At 37.3% G+C, this 24,056-nt stretch overlaps 1 protein-coding gene across 1 annotated transcript; it reads left to right on the forward strand.

Moving 5' to 3' along the window:
- The first annotated feature begins 248 nt into the window (after positions 1-248).
- Positions 249-23,604, forward strand: LOC143884671 (putative LRR receptor-like serine/threonine-protein kinase At1g56140). Its single transcript, XM_077388353.1, has 24 exons — positions 249-543; positions 1,402-1,585; positions 2,390-2,461; positions 3,984-4,055; positions 4,773-4,844; positions 5,795-5,866; positions 9,652-9,723; positions 9,831-9,899; positions 10,216-10,287; positions 10,360-10,428; positions 10,539-10,610; positions 10,769-10,840; positions 10,951-11,016; positions 11,485-11,550; positions 15,412-15,456; positions 15,635-15,699; positions 18,168-18,544; positions 20,037-20,235; positions 20,342-20,503; positions 20,926-21,044; positions 21,658-21,868; positions 22,183-22,414; positions 22,525-22,675; positions 23,033-23,604. The coding sequence occupies exons 1-24, from the start codon at positions 381-383 to the stop codon at positions 23,426-23,428; spliced, it is 3,150 nt and encodes a 1,049-aa protein (XP_077244468.1). The 5' UTR covers positions 249-380; the 3' UTR covers positions 23,429-23,604.
- The last annotated feature ends 452 nt before the right edge of the window (positions 23,605-24,056 follow it).

Consider the following 24,056-nt stretch of genomic DNA (forward strand, 5'->3'; position numbering starts at 1 on the left):
GAGCGAATATATTCATTCTGTTTTAAATACGCATGATCATGTGTGAACACCCTATAAAAACTCCTCTCTTCTTTAAGATACTGTATAAAGGAGTTTTTATATGGTGGACTGGACAGGACAGGCGTCCATGCACATGCTGCAAACAAAAGAAAAAATAAAAATACACGGGCTTTGATCATGGTGGGCCTATTGCGTTTTAATGTGTCGAGCCAAAAGTGGGCCCAACTAATTCGCAAAACTGTCACTTTTACAATTGTTATTTGTTAACGAGAGGATAAGTTTGGTGGTGCGTCCCGATCCTCGCCCCCATGTTTAACAGAACAAGTGGGGCCCACGGCCTATGACCTTTTTCAAACAGAAGAGCAGAAACAGGGAGAGAGATGAAGCCTAGCTCTTGGTTCATCATAGAGAGAGAGAGAGAGATGAAGCTCATGATGAAGTCTCCATTTTCTTCTTCTCTACTTGCCCTAGCCTTTTGCTGTTTTAATCTTTTCTACTTTGTGGAGATAACAAAAGCTCAACCTAAAACGGACCCATCTGAAGGTATATATATGTCTCTGAGCTCTCTCTAGGAGTGTCACGTTCTCATACTGAAAACGACTACTTTCGTTGCTATTTTTGCCTAAACATCTGATACCCATGTGAAATCAAGCAACTCTATTCGTTTGGGGGTTTTTAGTTTTTTTAGCTCTGTTGTTTTAAGGGGGCCTTTGGTTCAAACGAGGTGGTAGTAGATTAGGCATGTTGGTTAAATGAGGTAATTAGATTTAATAAGTAGATTAGATGGGGCGAGCAAAATAAATTAGGATATTAGAGATTTGTTTTGGTGGTAAATTTAGATAGGTAGGCTTGTTAGGAAAGTAGATTAGATTGAGATTATATCTTTCCATGTTTATCCTATAACTGTTCTATTTAAACACTCATTAGTTCATTGTAAATTAATTCAAGAATTAGTGAAATCTTCTTTGAATTTTATCACCACCTCCGGGTGATTTTGAAATATGTACACTGTTAATGATGTTTTCTGAGCATGTGCAGCAACACGAAATGTGGTATGTACTGAATTATCAGGCATGTGCAGCAACACGAATTACTGGGTGTTTGATGTTTTTTATTTTTTGAATGATTGGGTGTTTGATGTTGTTAAATCATTATTGATGATTGTCTTGCTTATATGATGGTTTCAAAGTGTATATTTGTACTCATGCCAGCATTTCCTGAAGTTTCATCTTAAAATTCTATCATTTGCATATTCTTCCATACATTTCCGTGATTTTACATGATTTCCACCAAAACTTTCAACTGAAACCAAAATGTTTTGTTTCTGTGGCGACTGAAACCGAAACTGAATTTAAAATCTTGCTTAGTCGTACCTATAACATGTTTGCTTTGTATGATCAGCGAGGGCTTTAAACTCAATTTTTCAACAATGGGGTATTTCTGCACCTTCTTCGTGGAATATAAGTGGAGAACTATGTACCGGAAGTGCCACTGATGCTACAAAAATTGACAGCCCAAACATCAATCCAGCAATTAAATGTGACTGTAGCTTTGACAATGGAACCACCTGCCATGTAACTGAAATGTATGTATTCCCTTACTCCATATATATGTTACTCTAAAGTATGTGCCAGATAATGTTACTCCTAAGTAAAGCTAACTGATGCATAGTGGACGAATACACAAGCTATGCATTTTATGCTGCAAAAATGGGATCTCACATAAGTTTTGGCAAAAAGAAATGGATTTTTGTGCTATTGGGTCCACATGAGTGTGAGACTTCTCACTCCTTTTTTGTTAGCAAGTTGCATGGACCACAAAGAGAGCTCTCCATAAGCATATATAGCAAGGCTTATTATTGCGTTTTTAGAACCATGTGCATTGTTGAAGAGCCTCTTCTATATTCCGTGCTTCTAAATAATCGCTTGACTCTAAGTCCACGTTTGGATACCCACAAGATTTGGATTTGGATTTCTCACATTTGCAGTTGAGATTTGGAACTGGATCAGATCCTTATATTTTCAAATCAGCTGCAACAGTGGAAAAAAATCTGATTTTCAAATCTGTTCTGCAAGACATTATTTGGAAGTCAATATTTGTGGCAATTACCTTCACCCTCACTGGTCCTCGACCTTGCTGCAGCAGCAGCATCGAGACATGCCTCCATCTCTCTCTCTCTCTCTCTCTCTCTCTCTCTCTCTCTCTCTCTCTCGTACAACATGAGCATGAGGATGATTGATGTATTTTGTATCCAAAACTCAAATCCAAATCCAAATACAAAAGCACGAGGTATCCAAACATAGCAGGAATTCAGTACTTTAGAAGCTCCAGAGTAAGAAGCTGCAATGTTTTTCATTTCTTCTTTTCATCTTTTCCTTCCCCTTTTCAGGAAAGTGTATGAGAAGGATGCGGCAGGGGTAATTCCAGAAGAGTTCTTGAATCTTACTTTTCTCACTAACTTGTAAGGATTCCCTACTATTATTTTTACTATCATTTTCTGCAACAAACTATAATATAAATTGCAAAGGTCAAAACTGCTATATCTTTGTCCTTATCTAGATCTTAAATGCTGATTTGAATTTAAAATATCCATTTCTACACATCTTTACTAAGAGTCATAGCATTTTCTAAAACCTGTATGGATATTGAAGAAAATAAGATACGGTCAAAGAAATAAAACTATCCTTCGTTCCTCATTTATGAGAGGGTTTATTTGTATCATACATATGAGTTCTGATACGGAACATTTCCCCTCCTATCCACTGGCGAAATTCCTCCCCCCTCCCCCCCACAACCACCACCCCCACCACCACACGCACGCGCACACACACACACACACACCACATCTTTTGCTTGGACGGTGGCAAACAAGGGAATTAATACGTGTGAGCACCTCAAGAGGAGGAACATTTCCCTGTCCAGCACGCATATCTTTTTCAAGAAAGAAGGAGAAACTCTGGATCATGTATTGCTACATTGCTCACTCTTTTAGGTTATTAAGGACAATCACCAAAAGTTTCGGCATGGCTTGAGTCTTTCATAGATCTATTAAGTAGACTATCTTGCATTGGAACAACGACCAGTTTGGAAAGGTTGGAGGGACCCTTTGGAGGTTAGTATGATATGTCACTTATCTAAAGAGAGGAACTATCACATCTTTGAAGAGAAAAAGAAGAGCTTGGGAAAGACAATAACGAAAATTAAAACTGATCTTGTCTCTTGGGGTAGAATGATTTCACATTTCTTCATAGAGGGCATCCTTAGAAATTGGAAGACGGCCGTTTGGGAAAGAGAGTGAAGGTAAGGATGACTGCAAGATGGTGCCCACCTCCTCTAGGGTGGGTGAATTTTAACTTCGATGGAAGTTCAAAAGGAAATCCAGGGTGAGTGGCAATCGGAGTCGTATTCTGTGATAATAATGGGTGTATTCTATTATCTTTCTCCAAGACCGAAGGCGTGTGTGACTTTAACGAGGAGGAAGCGAGAGCCCTTCTTTGGGGTTTGAGATGCTACGCGAGTCACTCTTCCATGCCTTTAATCATTGAAGGGGATTCCACTAACAGCTTGGCGTGGAATTTATCAAACATCATTTCAGAAATTCGAGACCTTTGATTTTAACCCAGTAGTTCTCTCATATGAGGTGATCCGCAAATGACCATGCTGATTGGTTAGCGAAGGGAACGGAGAGAGATGCGGTTGAGATATTCAGACATTAGCTGGGGTGGGAGTTGGAAGGCGGTTGTTAATGGAATAGGCTGTGGGCGCTGTTTGAGCGAGATGTAACTGTTTAGTGGGACACCTGGTCCTCGTTGTTGTACTTTGGCTGTTTCTCATTAATAAAATCTTGTTACTTCTCCAAAAAAAAAGTTTCATTTACATTGAATGATGCTCATTTTAAGACATGAAACTCCATGTGCATCCTATATGCCTCCAACTAAATGTTGCAACCAGTTTATTGGTACTAAGTGTGCGCTATTTTGTAGGAACTTGGGTCGAAATTACTTAACAGGTCCACTGCCTGCATTTATTGGCAAATTAACTACATTGCTATACATGTAAGTGCTTCATAATTTTGACTTTTAAAAGCTTAGAACTATTGATGTTATTAATGTCGCTATTATTGTTGTTATGGAATCATATGTTAAAGACCAATCTAAATGAAAAAAAAAGAACACAATGTATTGTGGTTGGCATATTTCTGTGGACCTGCATGCATGGCATTAGCTGTTTCATTTGCGCATGGGCTGACCCCATATGGACCTATCGAGACAATTATAGGTCCTGGGATGCAATTCTGATTGATCAATAAAAATACATTTCAATGCAATTCCTTTTTTGTTTTTCCTTAGATTAGTCAATCTATTGTGGAAGGTAAATAAAAGGTACAATAAACTTGTTTTTACTTCTTATTGTCCCCTAAATTTATCTCCTGTTTGTCCCCATGTAGAAGAGGAATAAATAAACCAATCATATCTTAAACTATAGTTGTTGGTCTTTGTTTTCTCTTAGAGTCACTAACCATGAGATTCCCCTTATTATTTTGAGGAACTTATTATGTGTATGAATTGTACACCTTAGTTTGGTAGCCAACTTATTCACTGGATCTAGTTTACTGTGATGTTGAGGCAACTCTTGAGGTAGTATACTAATCAATATCCTTTCGGGAATGGACAGTGAATGGTCATCTCTACGCCAATTAATTTATGTACTTGACATTGTGTTTATTCATTTGTTTTCATGCTCTAAGTCTCTAAGAATCTTTTTTTCTTCAGGACCTTTGGAGTTAATGCATTATACGGAACCATCCCAAAAGAGCTTGGAAACCTTCAGAATTTAAAGATACTGTATGATCCCTTGTTTTCTAAGTACTTTTTTTTTTCTATTATTTTGGGGCTGAATGAAAAGAACCAAAACATATTGAATTACTTCAGTGGTTTAACATTTGTGGCTTGGAAATTACTGTTATTACCATGGTTGTTTTTTCTCTTATTACCCCCCCCCCCCCCCCTTTTCCTCATCACATGCCTACTGTTGTTAGCAAGTTTTTTTTTTCTTGCTCACTTTTCACAACAGTGTGTCACCAGTGTGGGCTGATTAGGGCTGTTGGTCTGGTGGGCCACCACTAGACTGTACAAGCAAGATTTTTCCAGTGCAAAGCGGATGATTTTCCAAAGGGGGATATTTCTAGGCAATCCTGTAACAGTTTTTCACCATTGAGATTTGCAGGCCTTGATCTAGCGCATGGGGTGTCCATTTAGTGTAGAAACGGTCTTCCCTATACAATATGATGGTGCCCACCATATTAACAGCCCAACAATCAAAACTTTGGATAAAAGAATTATATGCAAAGCAAAAGGCTTCGTGTGGGCCCATCCGCCTCGGTGTTGACTTCAACTTGGTATTAACTATTGGAGTCTATAAGAAGAGAGCATTGGCTCCATACTAGAAGGATTTTTAGAGCTGGTATTGGAAACATTTTAGAGGACGAGTTTAGGAGTTCCTTTGGAGAAGGGTTTTGGGGACTCATTTATTTAAAATTAGGAGCTCTTTAAAGCTGCAAAAATACAATTCTTCTTTTCCAAAAATAATAATGTACAGTTGTAGCCTAGCGAAAGGTTGAGTATGTTCTATGTTGCAATGTTTTATCTTCGAATACGAAGGAGAAGGGCATTGTAACTATCTGGAAATTATGAGGATTGCTTTAGTGATTTCATGCTAAAAGTACATTATTTATTTATTTATTTATTTTCTATTGGGAATACGTAATGTTAATGACATTTTTCTTTCTTTGTAGGGGTTTAGGTGGAAATAACTTTTCTGGTTCTCTTCCTTCTGAGCTTGGGACTTTGACCAATCTTCAACAACTGTAAGTTAAACTTATTTTCTCAACCCTTCTACTCTGCTCTAGGAAAAAATACAATAACATTCCTAATTTTTAAAATTTCAACTTCATTGAAAGGAGATGGAAAAAATTCGAACTCTTCATTTTTTTGTCATGGGCCCTATCGTAGATGTTATTAATGATTTGTTTACATAGATGGTACCAATCATGTTTAAGTCACTTATGGGTGGCAACTTTGTAAATATCTGATGCAATTTAATATACATGAAGATTGGGATTTCACGGGGATACACTCTCTCCCTCATGAGGTCCCTTTCTCCCTTTCTATGCTTTTCTCTTCTTATTTTCTTTTCTACGTTCTCCTTTCTACCTTCCCATAAACCCTAGATTTCTACTTGTTATTCGACTGCTAGCTTTGCATATGTGCAGACAGATCGGTATAAGAGCCCCTATAGATCAAAGGGTTGGGATCATCCTATGGAAATGATTTTCAAGGCATGGCCTATTTAAGTTGGGTCCCAGTAAATCAATGGTTTGGAACATCCAATAATATGGCACCGCTATATTTTTTCGGTGTACTTGCTTGTACATGCAGAGAGATCAGTATAGGAACATCGACAGATCCGAGGGTTGGGATCATCTTATGGAGATAAGCCGGACAATCATCCATCATGATTTAACAACATCAAACACCTAGTGACTTGTGCGACAACTCATGTTTGATAATTCATTACCTATCATACATAATTCATATAAATACAAATACATAATGCATAAAACACATTTCACATGCAATACATAGAAATATAAGTTTATAACACATACTAATATAGTGTACCACTAATAAACTTACGATTTTGATTTTGGTATGCATTTCAATGAGAATGGGAATGGAGACATTCTGGCTGTTTCATGTGGTTTTCAGTGAAAATTTAGAATCATGGCAACAATAGATCAAATGATTCCGAGTCAATCACACAAGGAGCGAAAGACAGAGAAGAGAGCAAAGATGTACTTGCACTAGCAAGCGTGGCAGTAGTAGTTTTTTTTTTTCAATGGTAAATACTAAGGGGGCAAAATCTCAATGACCGTGGTGGTCAAGGAAAATACAAACCATAAAGCTATATTATAATAGATACAAAGCAGGAATAAAACCAGCACAACATCCTCAGGAGGCATGTAATTGAATGTCAAAATTACCTCTCTTTCGACACACGAGCTAGCAAGCATGGTTTTAAATTTCGGTTTCGGCTAAAATTTCAGAGTTATCCGAAACCGAAATTTCAGCCGAAATCCCGAAATCTCGGGCGAAATTTGGTATTGGCTGACGAAATCCCAGATTTTTAGGATGAAATTTCGATCGAAATTACCAAAATTTCAGGCGAAATCTCAGTAATTTCGTTTGAAATTTGTTGACATGATAAAATATTGTTATTTTATTAGAAATTTCGACGAAATTTGATACATTTTGGGAATTTCTGTTTTGCTACTATTTCGTTTCGGTCCCCAGGATTTCAGACGAAATTTAAAACCATGCTAGCAAGAGCAACCTTTTCTGAGTTAACCGATCGTCAGATGAGCCAGAGCTTAATAATGTGACTCTCTGATTGATCGCGGATCTCCTCTAAAGCATCTGCAAACCTCCATGAGAAAATGGTACCCCCTCTCACTCATCTGACCACTTGAGGGTGTCTCCCTTGCTGATAACGTGGTATATGTGAAATTGGTCTACCAGTCTGAGCCCATGAAGAAGAGCTTAAACCTCTGTCTTGTTAGAACACTTCTCTCCTATGGGTCCCGAGTAAGCTTAGAGAACTTCACCAGCATCATTTCTCGAAAGCCCCCTAATACTTGTCGGCCCAGGGTTTCCAATACTCGACCCTTTGACGTTTAACTTCAGTCTCCCAGGAGGAGTTTCTCATTTAGGCTGAGGGCCGTGGGTATGCACGCTACTTAGTTTGATCTCCTCCCAGGCTAAAGGACACCGAAATACCTTGGAACTCAAAAAGTCTAGGTGACTACTGGACAAATGTATAGAAGATTTGTCTCTGAATATTACTAACACCTTTCCATACTCTGTTAAAAACTCCCATGTTTCTTTCATTCCGTACAAGTGAAAGAGTGGAAGCAAAGAATAAGTTCCACTTAAAAACTCCCATGTTTATTTCATTCCGTACGAGTGAAAGAGTGAATGCAAAAAATAAGTTCCACAAGATCCTACCTCTAGAGGTCTAGGGAGCAGATCTGTGCGACTCAAAGGTTCATTAATATGGCCAGGGAGAACCCAACTATCAGTCTATCACAGATGAGACAGAGAACAAAGAACCAAAGGTTGCAAATGAAACTACGATGAAAGAGAAGGTGGTTGATATACTTGGCATCAGCTAGACAAAGGGTGCATTGATTGATTATAATCTTGTCTAGACATGCAGTTCAGCAAAAACCGTTCTCAGTGAGGCTTTTATTTTCCAAATGTCTAGCAGGTGATAGAAAAGAAAATTGGACCAGATGCTCATAAAAGGATTTAATAGTGAAAATACCCATCGGGGTCCAGCGTGACAGCAGTTGAAGGAACTTAATGTTGTGGCTGACCTTTAACTAGGTTCTGGCATTCATCACGAGTAAGAGTGAAAATATTACCATTAGGGTCCGATTGCTCTAATGAGGTATGTGTGTACCTTTTCTAGGCTCATGGCCCTTACTACGTATGGACTTCCCCTAAATCACAGCCACCTTGATTACTGCTTCCACGACAACGACTCCCTCCAACAATGGTAAGAGCTGTCCGATCATTAGGGGTAATCATTTGACGCAATTCTACCAAGGGAAACTCCTTGAAGATGGGAAAACTATCATTTAAAGATGGTATGACCTTGCTGCCTAGAATTTGTGTCTGCATAGGATCATTCAGGCTGTAATCAAGAAAGGAATTTAGCAGCTCTAAATTCTTCAGATTGCTCTTGTTTCGAAGGTAGGTTTTGGTTTTCGGTTTCGCTATGCATTTCAGTCATGATGGAAATGGAAACATGTCGGTTTCGGATAGAAATCCTGTAAAATCACTTAGACGTATAGAAACATACGCAAATGGACATTTAAGATGAAACTTCATAAAGTGGTAGAATAAACACAAATACAAACTGAAAAACCATCATGTAAGCAAAAAATCACCCATAGTGGTTTAACAACATCAAACATCTTGTAACATGCATTGCCACTCATGTCTGATAATCAATACATCAAGAGAAAGAGTATGGGTGGAGATCAAAGTTCAGATCTCTTGCTGTGATACCATGTCACAGTTTGAGGAGGAGAAATAAGAAGAGAAGAGAAGATAATTAAAAAGCATAGGGGAGAAAGGAGATGAGAAAAATGCGAGTGCGTCTCACAATTTCGCTCCTAAAATATATTTACTTAAGTTGTTTTTAACATAAATCTCCAAACTGGCCCTATACATAATAGAGACTTACACACACGCACGCACGCACGCACGATGCCATGCACAGCATGACGATAAGTGATGGCTCCACTTAATTATGAAGATGCCAGAAATCTCTCACACACACACAATGCTATTCACAGCATGACAATACGTGATGGCTCTACTTAATTATGAACATGCCAGAAATCTTTTGTGCCTTAGATCTACTTTTGTTTTAGAATCTAAAGTGTTATGAACTACCAACCTCCTTATAGGGTGCTGTCTCTTAAGCTCTTCGTATCTTTAAAATTTAATGGATCCTGCAAGAAAATTGAGAAAACATGTGACAGAAATCTTTTAGTTGGATTTATGATCTGTGTTCACTTGACAGTTACATGGACAATGCTGGATTGAGTGGTGAGATTCCCTCCACATTTGCAAACCTACGAAACTTGCAGACCGTGTAAGAGCTTGTGATTATGCGCAATTTTATTCATTTTTCTGCATTTGATGCCATTAATTTATGACTACTATTCTCATGCTCCCATGGAAAATATCACTTGGTTTCAGATGGGCTTCGAGCAATCAGTTCACAGGCAAGATAGACGTCATTGGGTATTGGACAGAGCTTAAAATTTTGTAAGCTAAACTATGATTAAGAAAAAAACTGTGAGATAGTTTCTCTCCTCTTTCTTATTCTTTAATCTTCTCTATTTCTTTCTCCGCATGATAAAATTTCTTCTCTAACCATATAGCTCTATCATACTGTCCCCTACTTCTACCTGCTCATTCGCTGTATATATCGGTTATTACTTATCGGTACAACCTCTGGGCAAGTCATAATTATCTTCTTACTGTAGGAACATCAATGACTACACGAACACTCATTTTTTTCCTTGATAGGCCTCTAAGGATTATTTTCTAGAGCCTTCTAAGTCTAAAATTCTTAATGCAGGAGGCTTCAAGGCAACTCTTTCGAGGGTCCAATACCATCTAGTTTTTCTAATTTGACCTCATTGACTGATTTGTGAGTTTTATATCCTTTGTTTTTTTTAATTTTTAGTGTGCTTTTTATTGATTATCACGATTAATCTTGTAGACGTATGAGTGAAGTATTTAACGGGAGCTCGTTGGATTTTATTAAAAATATGACAGCTTTAACCATCTTGTAAGTTAACATGGCCCTGATCCATGTAACAATGATTTCTAATTAATTTTATTGGGATTCAATGTCTTTGAGAATTAAAGTAATATGAATGTACTTTGTATTTTCTACAGAATCTTGAGAAATAATATGATTGCGGGTACTATTCCATTCAATATGAGCAAGTACGAAGTGTTACAGCACCTGTAAGTTGTTCCTGTATATTTGATTCATTCAGATAACAAACTCGAAAATTTACTCCACTCATTTAATCTACTATTGGTGTTCAATAAAGAAAGGCATAGTACAGAAGACTTCAAAAGAATTCAATTATTCTGTGGTCACAAGTTTTACACTTCTGCAGGGATTTGAGCTTCAACAATTTAACTGGACAAGTTCCAAATTCTCTCTTCAATTTGAGTTCACTTGGTTACCTGTAAGACAATATTAAGCCTTGCTCTACGCTTAGTGAACATGCCAACATATGCCCTCTACTTGATTGTATTTGATTGGTTGTTTTTTACTTCGTACCATCTTGATGCGCAGGTTTCTTGGAACCAATAACTTATCTGGAATCCTGCCTTCTGAAAAAAGTCCATCACTTCTCAATATGTATGTTCATCTGACCTTTTGTATTAAATTTACTGTCTTAGTTGTGTTTACTATGGGTTCACATACTTTCTTTTTAGTCATCCGTCATTGATTTGCTCAAGAGATCAATTTCTGACTTTTTTGTATTAAATTTACTGTCCTAGTGGGGTTTACTATTGTTTGGCATACTTTCTTTTTTGTCACCCCTGTCATTGATTTGCTCAAGAGATCAATTTTTAAATCAGTTCAACTCCTTACCTCTATCTTTCTATTATATTTTACAAGAAGCTCATTTGATTTTTCCATTGTTTTCTTGCAACAAAGATACTAAATTTGCCTAATGGCACATTCTTAGCAGTTACATCCACTAAACTTGATCCCTGCAATCTGTTTAAATCAATTTAGCATAACCTATTCTTACTTTTTATGATTCCTTTTATTATTTGCACAAAATACATATTGACTTTGGATTATGTTTTGTGCCTGCAGTGATTTGTCATACAATAAATTATCTGGAAGCTTTCCGTCTTGGGTTACACAACAAGACTTGCAACTGTATGTATGAAGAAGGATTACTTCTTTCATTTTCCTTTTCTTGAATTATTTTCAACATGTCTTCTCTTCAAGCGCTAGGTTAGTATTAAGGCTTTTAATAGGCTACGCCTGGGCTGATCTACAGTCTACCCGAGCCTGGTCTACGACGGGCTATCTTTTTCTTCTACGCCTGTTTTGGGTGATGTAAAAAAGGTTATTTTCCAAAGAAAAAAAAATACTGTTGTCCGAATAAAATAGCTTTAGCGAAAAATTTCTCACCTATGATGAGGTAAAAAAACGTGGAGGTTTAATAGTTAAAACAACACATGCTAAGTGGGGGGAGCTAGCAACTGTCGAACTTAATCTATCAGCCATGGTAAGTGGGAGGAGCTGAGCAACTGTCGAACCTAATCTATCAGCATGAAGATTTAGAGAAATAAATTAGGCGAAAGATGGATTTTTATCTTTTTGGCATTGCTAAGCCCAATGTTCAATAACATTCACAATCTCATTCTTGGCTGAAATGTATTAGTTCATGCCTAGAACATGGGCCTTTCCATTAAGGAGTACGAGAACGAGTATGCAATTCAGTACTTGCCTATGTATGTGGTACAATGAGAGCCAGGTTGTTCGGGTACCTCCACTGTGGGATGCATTGCATGAGGTATGTTAGGGCTGCGCTAGGATATATACTAAGCTATATGTATACTGCATTGACACAATTTATTGCATAATGTGTAGTAATGGATGTTTTTTTTTAATGGCAAAGAATTTATTAACTGAAAGAAGAAATGGGGAAAACCCCAGCGATCGAGATGATCTAATACGAGATAACAAAGAAAAAAGAGGGAAAAGAAGAAACAACACCATACAAAGCTCTGGCACAGAGGAAGAAAGTCAAAGATTTCCAAGGCTGACCTAGATACACCCTCACTAGCTGGCCTATCGGCATCACTGTTGGCCGACCTTCTTACATGGAGAAAAGAGATGGAGGATCCTGCAACTCTGTCCTGGATCTCATCTATCCAATGAACAAACCTCCAAGGATGGTTGCAGCTTCCCTTCAACCATTTTATAATGTTTGAAGAGTCTCCCTCCACTGATTCCTGATCGAGAATATTAGCCTCAATCATCTTGATGCCCTGTTGAATCGTTCTGATTTCAGCCTCATTGGAGTCTGCCACTCCAATAAGGCCTGAGAATGCCCACTTCGTATCGCCACCGTCGTCTCGAAGGAGGCCACCAATTCCTGCCGGGCCGGGATTTCCACACACACACACACACACGCACAAACACAACACACACATAACAGAGACTTATTATTATCCTAGTAATCCCTCTAGTGGGGTTTCTAGCAATTTGAAAGAGTTGTTGAATGAGCTTATTCAGCAAAACTAGGAGCTTATTCAACAATGCTTCAGGTTACTTTGCTTCTAAGCTTTTCACTTGCCAGCAAGGATTGAAATTTCTGCCAAAATTTTTAAACTTCAGTTTCGGTTTTAAAATTTGGTCCTGGACGAAATCCGAAATTTTGGTATTTCGGCCAAAATTTAAAATCGTGCTTGCTAGATTGGACCACGAAGATAGCCTTAACAATTATATTTTTGAGTTTGGCATTGAATGCTTATTGAATCTATTGGAATCATATAAACAGTAAGTCTTCTGTACTCTTTTATTCTGTTTTTATTATTGAATCTATTGCCATTAATCATAAGAGCAGTAAGTCTTCTATACTCTAAATTCTTTTTTTTTTATGGGAGATCCTTTCAAACTTGTCAATGGTTCCTTTTCCACCATTAAAATAAAGTGATTTCTTTCCTTCATTCTTTTTACCTACATTTTCTAACCTTGTATCCTTTAGTAGCACAACAGAAGTTCTTCTCATTGTCTTTCAAGACCCAAAGACAAAGATTGCCAATATGTGGTAGTCATGACTCATGAGTCTAGAGTCCTATACCTGTTTCCCTCTCCAACTTCTTGTTGTTGCCAATTCGAGTTTGAATTTTTAACATAAAAAAGATGATCCTTGGGAATTTCACCTAGGAAGTCATATTTTTTTCCTGTTATATGTTTCGTTCTCTATCTTCAGATGCAAACTTTATTAAATGTTTTTGTGAAGCTTGTGACTTTGCAAGCATTCTAGGTTGTTTATTCTGTGAGAAGAATGAGAAGTGTGATGGTCCTTTCAGTGTCATGCATTCAAGCAATTATTATATTTGAGATGATTGCAGGTTGTAGTCTGATGCTTCTAAATCAGTGGTACTCTGTGTCCTCGTATAAATGTGCGTATTTGTGCACATTGATCTAGATCGCTACGAGAACACCATTAAATCGTGCTACCAGCTGAAAGTTTAGTGCCATATGCAAAGTTCTCTGGGTCCCTACGCTTGAATATTTATTTATCTGAGGTACTATGATTGACCAACCTAAGATCCTTCTTAGGCCCTACTAGGGTGTTTTATGCAAGGTTTTAAATTTCGGTTTCGGTTTCGGCCTTGGCAGAAACCGAAATTTCTGCCGAAATTCAGGGAAAAAAGAAAATTTCGGAAAAATAGTAAATTTATGAAAAAAATTCTTTTTCCCGAAATTTCCGAAATTTGGGATATTTCTGAAATTTCGGGTTCTTGGGATTTCGGTTTTGGTCCAAACGAAATCCGAAATTTAAAACCTTGGTTTTATGCAGTCAATGATAATTCTCCTTGGGCTGGAGTGGTCTTTGCATGTTATCTAATTAGTTTGATGTGTTTGATTCATTAGTCCAAAACTCTTCGGAGTAGTTTTGTTTTAGACATCTTTACTAGTTCATGTTTAGTAAGAAAACGAGTCAGAAGATGGTAATGGACTCTTGCATTCCCTCCCAAAACACAATTCCTTTTACTTCAACAATTTATAACATATTTAGTCAACGACCATGCCATTAGGCTTTTCGGCTGGGGCAAATTGCAGAGATACCCCAGACACATTGGGTTGTTTATTTGATCAGCCTCAAAGTCAGATATAAGCTAGACAGACTGGACGATTGTTGTAGTATATGCTTGGCTCACAGAGGCAGGGCGTGAAAACGAGCATGCCTTATTAAAAACCTGTTATATCTATTCCAAAAGATTCCACACCCATATGAGTTTCCATTTCAGAAAAAAAAAAGATTCCACACCCATGACTAGGTCCAGTACTCAGGAAGTTCAACTCCCCTCTCATGTAATCAGGCTCTTTTTTGCATTGTTTTAAATTTCGGCCGAAATTTTGGATTTCGGTTTCAATTTCGCCCGAAATTAGGTCATTTTGACCGAAATTTCGGCCGAAAGACAGAAATTTGCAAAAAAAAAAAAATCGGTTTCGGCAGGGATCGAAACCAAAACCGAATTAAATCCATGCTTTTTTGTAAGGACAATGCTACCATGGATCGCCACTGTTGCTTGTTTTATTCACCGTACACACATATGTAGAGCAATACGGATCATTGATCTCATGGGCCATCAATTGAGTTGCCGACAACCAACGTAGCACAACAATCAGGCAATTATAGATGTTCCAGCAGTGCAACTTTCCCCATTCTTTGTGGACGTACCATTGCTTAATTTATGCTCACATATATATTGTGGGAATTGCTAACGTCCATCGCAAAAGACATTTCGCGGCTGGTCTGTCGCACGTCAGCAAATCCCATATATTATTTCTTCATTTGTATTTTTGGGCGATGACCCACTAGATTATGATTCTGAATCATCCTACATGTGTGCCATATGTGCAATGGAGACTGTAGGGAGCCACCATGCTTAGAAAACCACAAGTCATGTTAAAGCTTCATCACGTGCCTATATTCAATATAGTTCTTATGATATCCAGCCACTATTTATGACATCTTTGTTGTGTCCTCTGCAGGAACTTGGTTGCCAACAACTTCATTTTTGATAATTCTAACATGAGGTGCTTATCAATTCCATACGCTTATTGACACAAAAAAAAAAGCATCCCTCAATAACTACACAAGTAGACCACCCTATTTTTGGCCGCGCTTATATTACATGTAATGTTGTGTCTTCCTGGGTACAAGAAACTCATTATCTGTTAGTTGGTTCTCAGTGCTTTATTTTTGTACATCCAGTATATTGCCTTCAGGGTTGGATTGTCTTCAGCGAAACTTTTCATGCAATCGGGATTCCCCACGATGTAAGCCATCTTTTTCCTTTTCGATTTCTTTGGCAACGAATGATCTTTGATTTTTCCTTATTGTGTAAAAATGTGACATCTTCCTCTTTTATTATTGCTTTTGCTAGTTTACTCCTACGTATATTAATTCTTTTCTTTGAAGCAACCATTTTAAACTAATCTGCTGGAGGTTGTATTCTATTATTTCAGAGCATGTTGGCTATTGTAGACACTTCATGTGCTAAGTGCTAACTTGATAGGGAGTATAAGGAAAAATAATCCACACGTGCTATTGTACATTATTTCATGTTATTTCCATTTTACCCCTTATACTTCATATAATTTTATATATAACTTAAAGGTGTTCTTTCTATGTAATATTCAGTCATTATTTGATAAATTATTCCTATCCTATACCACTTAATTAGAAGACCCTATAGGGTGTGTCAAAATAACTTGGAGATGTATGAGACCTATGACTTCTTTTTAGGGATAACTAAATGGCTCTTCTTATGAGGGATGATCAATGTGTAGGGTATAAATTGGATCATCCATGTAGGATGGAATGGTCATTGTCGGTCTGATTGTGAAACCTGAGGTACGATCGCACCTGGTGCACCCAATTGTATAATTATGATCCGAAGCTGATTATTTCTCTTTACACATATGATAAGAAAGGAAGAAGAGAGGGAGAAGAAAAGAAAATAACATGTGTGTAGTGTAATCCCCAATATCAAATGTTATATTTATAATATTCAGTTAAGCATAATTACAAAAGGTGCCACTAGGGCCATCAAATTGATGGCCCCTATCGAATTAACATAAAACCAACACTAATTTGCATGAAATATTGACTCTACTTAACATAGTACATATAGTAGGTGTAGGTGTGCTGGGCCGTATACCCCCCAGTCTCCATGTTTCTAGATATTTTGTCATTTATTCTTCCCCTTTCGATCTTCCTATTGTTGTACGAAAAAGTATATGATCATGCACTCAACATCCCATTGATAACTCTCTTTTTTTTTGCTTCTTGTTCATCCACATAAAAGTTTTGTTGCATCCCTTTCTTCTACTGTTCTACTTCATATTTTACAAGAGGTGATGTCTCATGATGGATGGATGCAAGCCATGGACGATGAAATAAGTTCCCTTAAATAAAATAAAATGTGAGAACTCTCTAAATTACATGCAAAGAAGTGTTTCTTGGGATGTTGTTGGGTTTATACTATTACGTATCTACCAGATGGAACGGTTTAAGCCTAATTAGTGGACGCCCATGTCTTTGGTATTGATTATTCTGAAACATTTGTGCTAGTGGCTAAACTAGATTCGGTCTGAGTAATTATTTCAATTATAGCTGATAAAGATTGGCCATTATGGTAGCTTGATATTAAGATCGCCTTTCTTCATGAAAAAGTTTGTTTATAAAGAGCAACCTCTGGTGTATGTTGCCCAGGGGAAGTCAGAAAAGTTCTATAAGCTTTGAAAGGTGTTAGAAGTGTATATGCGCCTAAAGGCAATATGGTCTTTGTACTCTTGTTCTCTTTTATATAAATACATAAGTGAGGGGGAGCTCATCTCCAACTCATTCTCTCACTCTCTTCGCTTCTCTTCTCCTCTCTAACATGGTATCAGAGCCATAGGGTTTTTGACCCCCCTCGCCCCAAGAGACCACCATTGCAGCCTTCCCTTCCCTTCTTCTCTTTCCTCAACCTTCTTCAAATCCTATTCCCCTCCACGTTGCCCCCTCGCCACTTCTTTCCTCAACCTTCTCCAAATCCTACTTTCCTCGAGAAGAGATATTTGATGTTCGAATACGAGAGGAATAGAAACGAATGACAACAAAAATATTCAAGATTAGATGCTTCGAAACAAAGACAAGCTTTAATTAGGGTTTTGGAGATTAAGGAAGAGAGAACAAAGTAGAGAGTAATAGAATCCATTAGGGTCTTTGTAGAAAATGGATAGAAGGATAGAGGAATGAAAATATAATATAAGTTCGGGAAAGATAACGAAGAAATTGCCTTTTAAATGGATTTGGATCAGACTTTTTGAGGGCAACCTGATTTAATACCATGTAAATAATGCAAAATACGTAGAACCTAAAGTAGATAGGATAGATATAAAGAATAGAAGTGAAGTCCCTTTGGATGATTTCATCAATTAACCAAATGATTGGTAAAATGGCCTATTTTTAAATTGGTACATCGGTGATATGAAATAACAAAAATGCCCCGCAAGTATGTCCTAACAGTAATACAATAAGAAATGAAATTTCAACCTTCTAAGTTGTTTCTGAAAACAGCATGAAAAACATGCAAGTACGTTGCAATATCTTTTGAATATTACTCTCTCTAAATCCTCATATGTGTGCTTTGCATTTTTTTTTGTTTTTTTGGCAATGGAATGTGGACCAACTATGTTTATGTTGTCCACCCTTAATAGGAACTTGATATTGAAAACTCCCGTGATCTATTAATTTACAGATTCTTCATTTGCAATCAATTGTGGTGGGCAAGAGATGGCAACTTCTAGTCGCGCAAAGTTCGAGGAGGATAATGCCACTCTTGGCGCAGCATCATATTATGTGACTGGCACAAAGAGGTGGGCAGTCAGCAATATCGGACGATTTCTCGAAAGCAATAACGCTGAATACACCAGATACACTACATCCCTATTTACAAATACTTTGGACTTGGGGCTATTCCAGTCATCAAGGTTATCACCAGGATCACTAAGATACTACGGTCTGGGACTTGAGAATGGAATCTACACTGTAAGTTTGCAGTTTGCGGAGGCATCTTTTCCAAGTTCGGGTACTTGGGATAGTATTGCAAGGCGCTATTTTGATATTTATGTCCAGGTATGTAGTTGAAATAGGATTTATTCCCTGCGTTGATAAGATATTAAGATTGTTTTCTCTCTACAGTCTTTACCTGCTTAGCATTTGCAATTTTCAACAAATTACTGTCTGCCCACTGCCCTAAATTTTGATTCTCTCAAAGTGTTTTGGCAATGTGCTCAACCTATTTGATGTTTTACAAATTTTACCTATCCTTTCTGAACTAAGGTCTCTGTCTTTAACCAAACAATCAACTATTTAATTAGAAAATTTATTCATTGGTGTGAAGCTCTTCTTGTACTGGAGTATTAATGGAATTTTTTTATGAAATATAGCTTCGGATAAAAACTAAAAAACACTTAATTAGTTTCGAAACGAAACTCAAACATTTTTTTTTTGGAGAAGACTAGAATCACACTCTTCTTTACTATCAGTGTTTTATGTTTCTGCAACAATTAGAATACTAAAGTAACCTAACTGATTACACAGATCAAACTAATCTTCATTCCATTAATCCTCAATGATTAAAAAATGTATCTTTCTTTTAAATTTCTAAACTTGCATATTGAAGAGACAGAAATCTGCATATGGAATTTTCAAAGATAGTACATTCAAAATTTACCTTATGAGACAGTGAGACACAAATTTGAATCTGGAATTTCAAAAAAGGTGATTCTAAATACACCTGAAGCATCTATAAAAGTCGTCCACACCACAATTCTGCATTCCACATCTATTTCATCTTACAGGTTCTGATTCAGCTTTCTGTATGTCATGGCGATTTCTGGTAAAACCTGTGATCAGCCATATGTTCTTTGAAGTACTGGCGCAGAAAAGAAGTAACCTTTAGTTGAAGAAGGTGGCATTCAGATGCCTAGATGAATATTCTTTGATGTCATGTGAGAATATTACGCATGGATTGGAAACAACTCAGAACACATTTTTTTCAGAGAGAAAAATTAAATTATAATATTCTTGGAGAAGACCAACCATGTATTCTATGGATATGTATTTCGTACTTGTGTCCAATAAATGAAAGGACAAAATTTCCTAATTAAGTGCTTACATAATTGCATCAAATAGTTTATAATAGGACAAAATTTCCTACTTAAGTGCTCGCATGGACCAAGCCGTTCCTACTTGCGTAATTGCATGAAATAGTCTATAATCACCAAATAAAGGCAAAAGCCTACTGACTCTACTATAAAAATAATGGTGGAGAAACCATAAATGGGCTTGTTTCTACTATAAGGATATAACCACCGAAGTCATTGAAGCATGTGAAGTAAACCAACTATTTGATGTGACCATGGTGTGGATAGAACCATAGAGAATCATGATCTTTTTCTTCTTCAACTTCAAAAATTGGTTCCATACTGTGTGAAAGGACACATCTTTATTTGTATTTTTGATGGATATTGGAAAAGTGCATATCAAACCGTCATGTTGAAACCTTCACTCATGCAGTTTGTGAATATTTTATGTCAGTAATCTCCATTAATTAATGACCCAGGGCACTTTGGTATCAAAAGACTTTGACATAAAAAAGGAGGCGGGCGGGGCCTCTTATAGAGCTGTACAGAAGGACTTCAATGCTACGGTTTCCGAGAACTATCTTGAAATCCATCTTTTTTGGGCTGGGAAGGGGACTTGCTGCTTACCTTCTCCAGGTACTTATGGACCGTCCATTTCATCCATCAGCGCTACACCAGGTAATAGATAGAAACTTGGTGACTTAAGTTTGATTGAATATTAGAATCAAGCTGTAAAGTTTCTGGTAGTTTAATACTGACTAGTTAGTATTGGATCATTCTTCAGATTTCAAGGCGACCGTTGGTAACCTTCCACCAACAGCTGCTTCAAAAACGAACAGGACAGGTTTGATCGTCGGGATTGTAGTTGGAGTTGTGATCCTTGCATCTTTCTTTGCACTTTACATTTTGAGGCGAAGGAAAAGTTTAGGCATTGACAATGATGAAGGTAATATTTGTTGTTGCTAGATAAGTGATATGTACAGAAACTCAAATACATACATCTGCAATCCACATAGTAGTGAGAAAAAATATGTAAATGTGCCGATCCACTTATTTGGGGCAGTGCATTGCCTATGTGTTATCGTGTTCAAGTCTTGGTTTCAATTATTTTCAACCAGGAGAAATGATGGGCCTATGTGGCTGAACCAAACAACAAAAAAATGTTTTCTATAAAATGATGGAAACTGTTTCAAAATTTTCTGTTACTAAAAGAAATACATTCATATCAACACATATAGTTATTGAGAAACAATATAACTGTTTCATCAAAATATGCTTGAATAACAGAGATGCAATACATGCAATGAATTCTGTATTGAACTGACATAAGTATATGAATGTAACCAGTCCTCTTAATTGAATTTGCAGAGTTCCTTGAAATGGGTGCCAGACCAAACACTTTCAGTTATGCTGAACTAAAGATTGCTACCGAAGACTTCAACCCTGCAAATAAGCTTGGGGAGGGAGGATTTGGGCCCGTTTATAAGGTATTTTTCTTCTATTGTAGGTAATTTGTGTAGTAATATTTAGTTTTCTGACATAATAATCAGAAGATGGAATGATTTGGTTTTATGGTTCAGAATTTCAAGAAAATGTAAATGGTTGTGATAAAGTAAAAGAGAATGATAATTAATAGCATATGAATGTCACAGGGTAAGAAATCATCTGTTAATGTGCAAACAAGCACATGCACATATTTATGTACAATTGTACATTAACAGATACACATTCATACATCCGAGGTTTAAAATTTCATTTTCGTTATCGGTTTCGGCTGAAATGCCACAATTTCGGCTGAAATTCAGTAAAAAGAAAATTCGGCCAAATCTGAATTTTTTGCCAAAATTTTGGTAATTTCAGCCAAAATTTTGGAAAAAACTGAATTTCGGAAAGAAAAAAATTTAAAATTTTATTTTCTTGAAATTTCCGCTGAAATATCTGAAATCTGGATCGACACCGAAAGTGGTACTTTTGGTGTCAGTCCAGACTGACATCCAAAATTTCGGTGTCGGCCAAAATTTAAAACCATGCATACATCATTATAGATACATGTATGTATAACATGAGTCTCTGTTATTTTGTATTGAATTGGCGCTATAGGGAAGGCTTCCAGATGGACGGGCAGTGGCTGTGAAGCAATTGTCAGTATCCTCTCGCCAAGGAAAGAGTCAATTTGTAACAGAGATTGCTACTATATCTGCTGTTCAACACCGAAATCTTGTCAAGCTGTATGGATGCTGCATCGAGGGAGATAAGCGCCTTTTGGTTTACGAGTATCTTGAAAATAGGAGTCTTGATCAGGCACTTTTCCGTATGGACTCATTCCCTTTCGTCATACTTAGATTATGTACCTCATGATACGCAGCAATTGTTATAGTCAAGGCTTGAAATTTCGGTTTCGACCTCAGCCAAAACCGAAATTTCAGTAATTTCGGTGTAAATCTTAAAATTTCGGTTTCGGTCCCATGACTCCCATCTAATCCGAAATTTTGGATTTCTGCTGAAATTTAAAACCATGGTTGTAGTCAAGTTCGTATTCACATATTTTATTCTTTATTATGTCTGGCAGATAAAGGGTAGTTTCCATACGACATATTTATGTGAATAGTTGTCATTGTCTTGAAGGAAAGAATAATTTGCTTCTTAATTGGCCAATCCGCTATGAGATATGCTTGGGAACAGCGAGAGGTCTAGCTTATCTTCATGAAGAGTCGAGGCCCCGAATTGTACACAGGGATGTTAAGGCCAGTAATATTCTGCTAGATGCTGACCTCAGCCCTAAAATTTCAGATTTTGGTTTGGCCAAGCTCTATGATGACGAAATGACCCACATTAGCACACGAGTTGCAGGGACAATGTAAATACTGTGTAAACCCTTCCTTTCATCTTTCTTTCTTTCTTAAATTGGTAACTACAAGATGTTTGTTGATATTGGAGTATCTCAACCTGCCTTTGTAATTGTTGAAGTGGGTATCTTGCACCGGAGTATGCTATGCGTGGTTATCTGACAGAAAAGGCTGATGTGTTTGGATTCGGTGTCGTTGCTCTGGAGGTTCTTAGCGGAAGGCCAAATTCAAGCTCGAGTGTGGATTCAGACAAGATATATCTCCTTGAATGGGTATGATGGATTATCTACCTAAGCTATAAACTGAACTGTCTCTCAAATTAGCAAAAGCACCAATCCACACAGTTGAGTTGACGTGTCAAAACCGTTAGATCTAGAGGCTCTGGAAAATTTTGAGATTCTTTATTAGCCCCAAAAAGATAAAAGAAAAAAAAATATATTTAAGACTGAATAACATAGAATGATTGAAATGGATCTACTTGGCACAACAAGAAAGCAATCTTCCTCAACATACACCCAAGCAAGACCATGTTTAACTTCCATAAATTTCTACAATATTGGTATCTTTATTATTTCATGTTTAACTTTAATATACAGAGAACTTAACTCCCTCATTCTATAACCTCGCAGGCTTGGTATCTACATGAAAATGATCGCAAGTTGCAACTGATAGATCCAACGTTACCCGAATTCGATGAAGAAGAAGCAATTCGACTTATAGGTGTGGCGCTTCTGTGCATTCAAGCATCACCATCACTACGCCCATCAATGTCACGAGTGGTTGCCATGCTGTTGGGGGACATGGACGTGAGCATTGTTACATCGAGGCCCAGTTACTTAACTGATCTAGCATTCAGAGATGATAGAAGCTCTGTAAGTGGCGCCACATCAAGGGCCTTCACGGGTAATTCCAATAGCAGCCAATCCATTGTGTCATCAACTGCAAGCACTGGTGTTCATGAGGAATGCCTCTCAGCTGTGAGTACTACTCAACCGATCTTGGATGAGATTATCGAAGGAAGCTGATGATTTTTTCGAGCTGTCTAGACATGAATATGTACATGTAACTATGCGATCAGGCGACTTACGCCCATGAACACGTACTGTTGTAGCATGTTAGGGTACCGCTCGCCCCTTATTTGGCACTTTTTGGAATACTAAACGTCAATTTTCAAAATATAAAAAATAAAAAATCCTATGTTTCTGAAGGGTGAAAGAAAATGTTTTGACTAGAATGTATGTGGCAATTCACCACGCCTTTTATGTTAATAAATGCACACGGAAAATGCTATTTCCACCCCCTTTTGCTTGAACTTTTTTAACCCTGAAAAGGGGTTTATTTTGAAGAAAGGAGAAACAGCCAAACAGGAGGTGGGTATGAACAAGACAACCAAAGGGGATGGAAATATCATTTTCATTTACTATGTATGAGAGGAAAGTTGAAACATCATTTGCAACAGACTCGATCTTGCAGCTCTCTATCAAATGTTTGAATCATCAAAGATGGATCGATGGTACACTCCCAAAAAGTTAGGGCATTATCATTGGTACACTCCCATAAAGTTATACTCTTCTACCCTCCTTTTCATAGATAATGAAAAAAATACCTTTCCCCATCTTTCTTTTACCTAGTCCACTTTTATCTCCTCACACA

Source organism: Tasmannia lanceolata, unplaced genomic scaffold (genome assembly GCF_043159265.1).
Source record: "Tasmannia lanceolata isolate RefF3 unplaced genomic scaffold, GAP_Taslan_0.1 ptg000008l, whole genome shotgun sequence".
Lineage (NCBI taxonomy): Eukaryota > Viridiplantae > Streptophyta > Magnoliopsida > Canellales > Winteraceae > Tasmannia > Tasmannia lanceolata.

What these genes read in the sequence shown, in the direction of transcription:
- LOC143884671 (XM_077388353.1), top strand. Translation starts at nt 381, where the DNA reads ATGAAGCCTAGCTCTTGGTTCATCATAGAGAGAGAGAGAGAGATGAAG. An exon ending in TTGACCAATCTTCAACAACT is followed by an intron (nt 5,867 to 9,651) that starts GTAAGTTAAACT and finishes TTCACTTGACAG; the next exon opens with TTACATGGACAATGCTGGAT. An exon ending in AGTCCATCACTTCTCAATAT is followed by an intron (nt 11,017 to 11,484) that starts GTATGTTCATCT and finishes TTGTGCCTGCAG; the next exon opens with TGATTTGTCATACAATAAAT.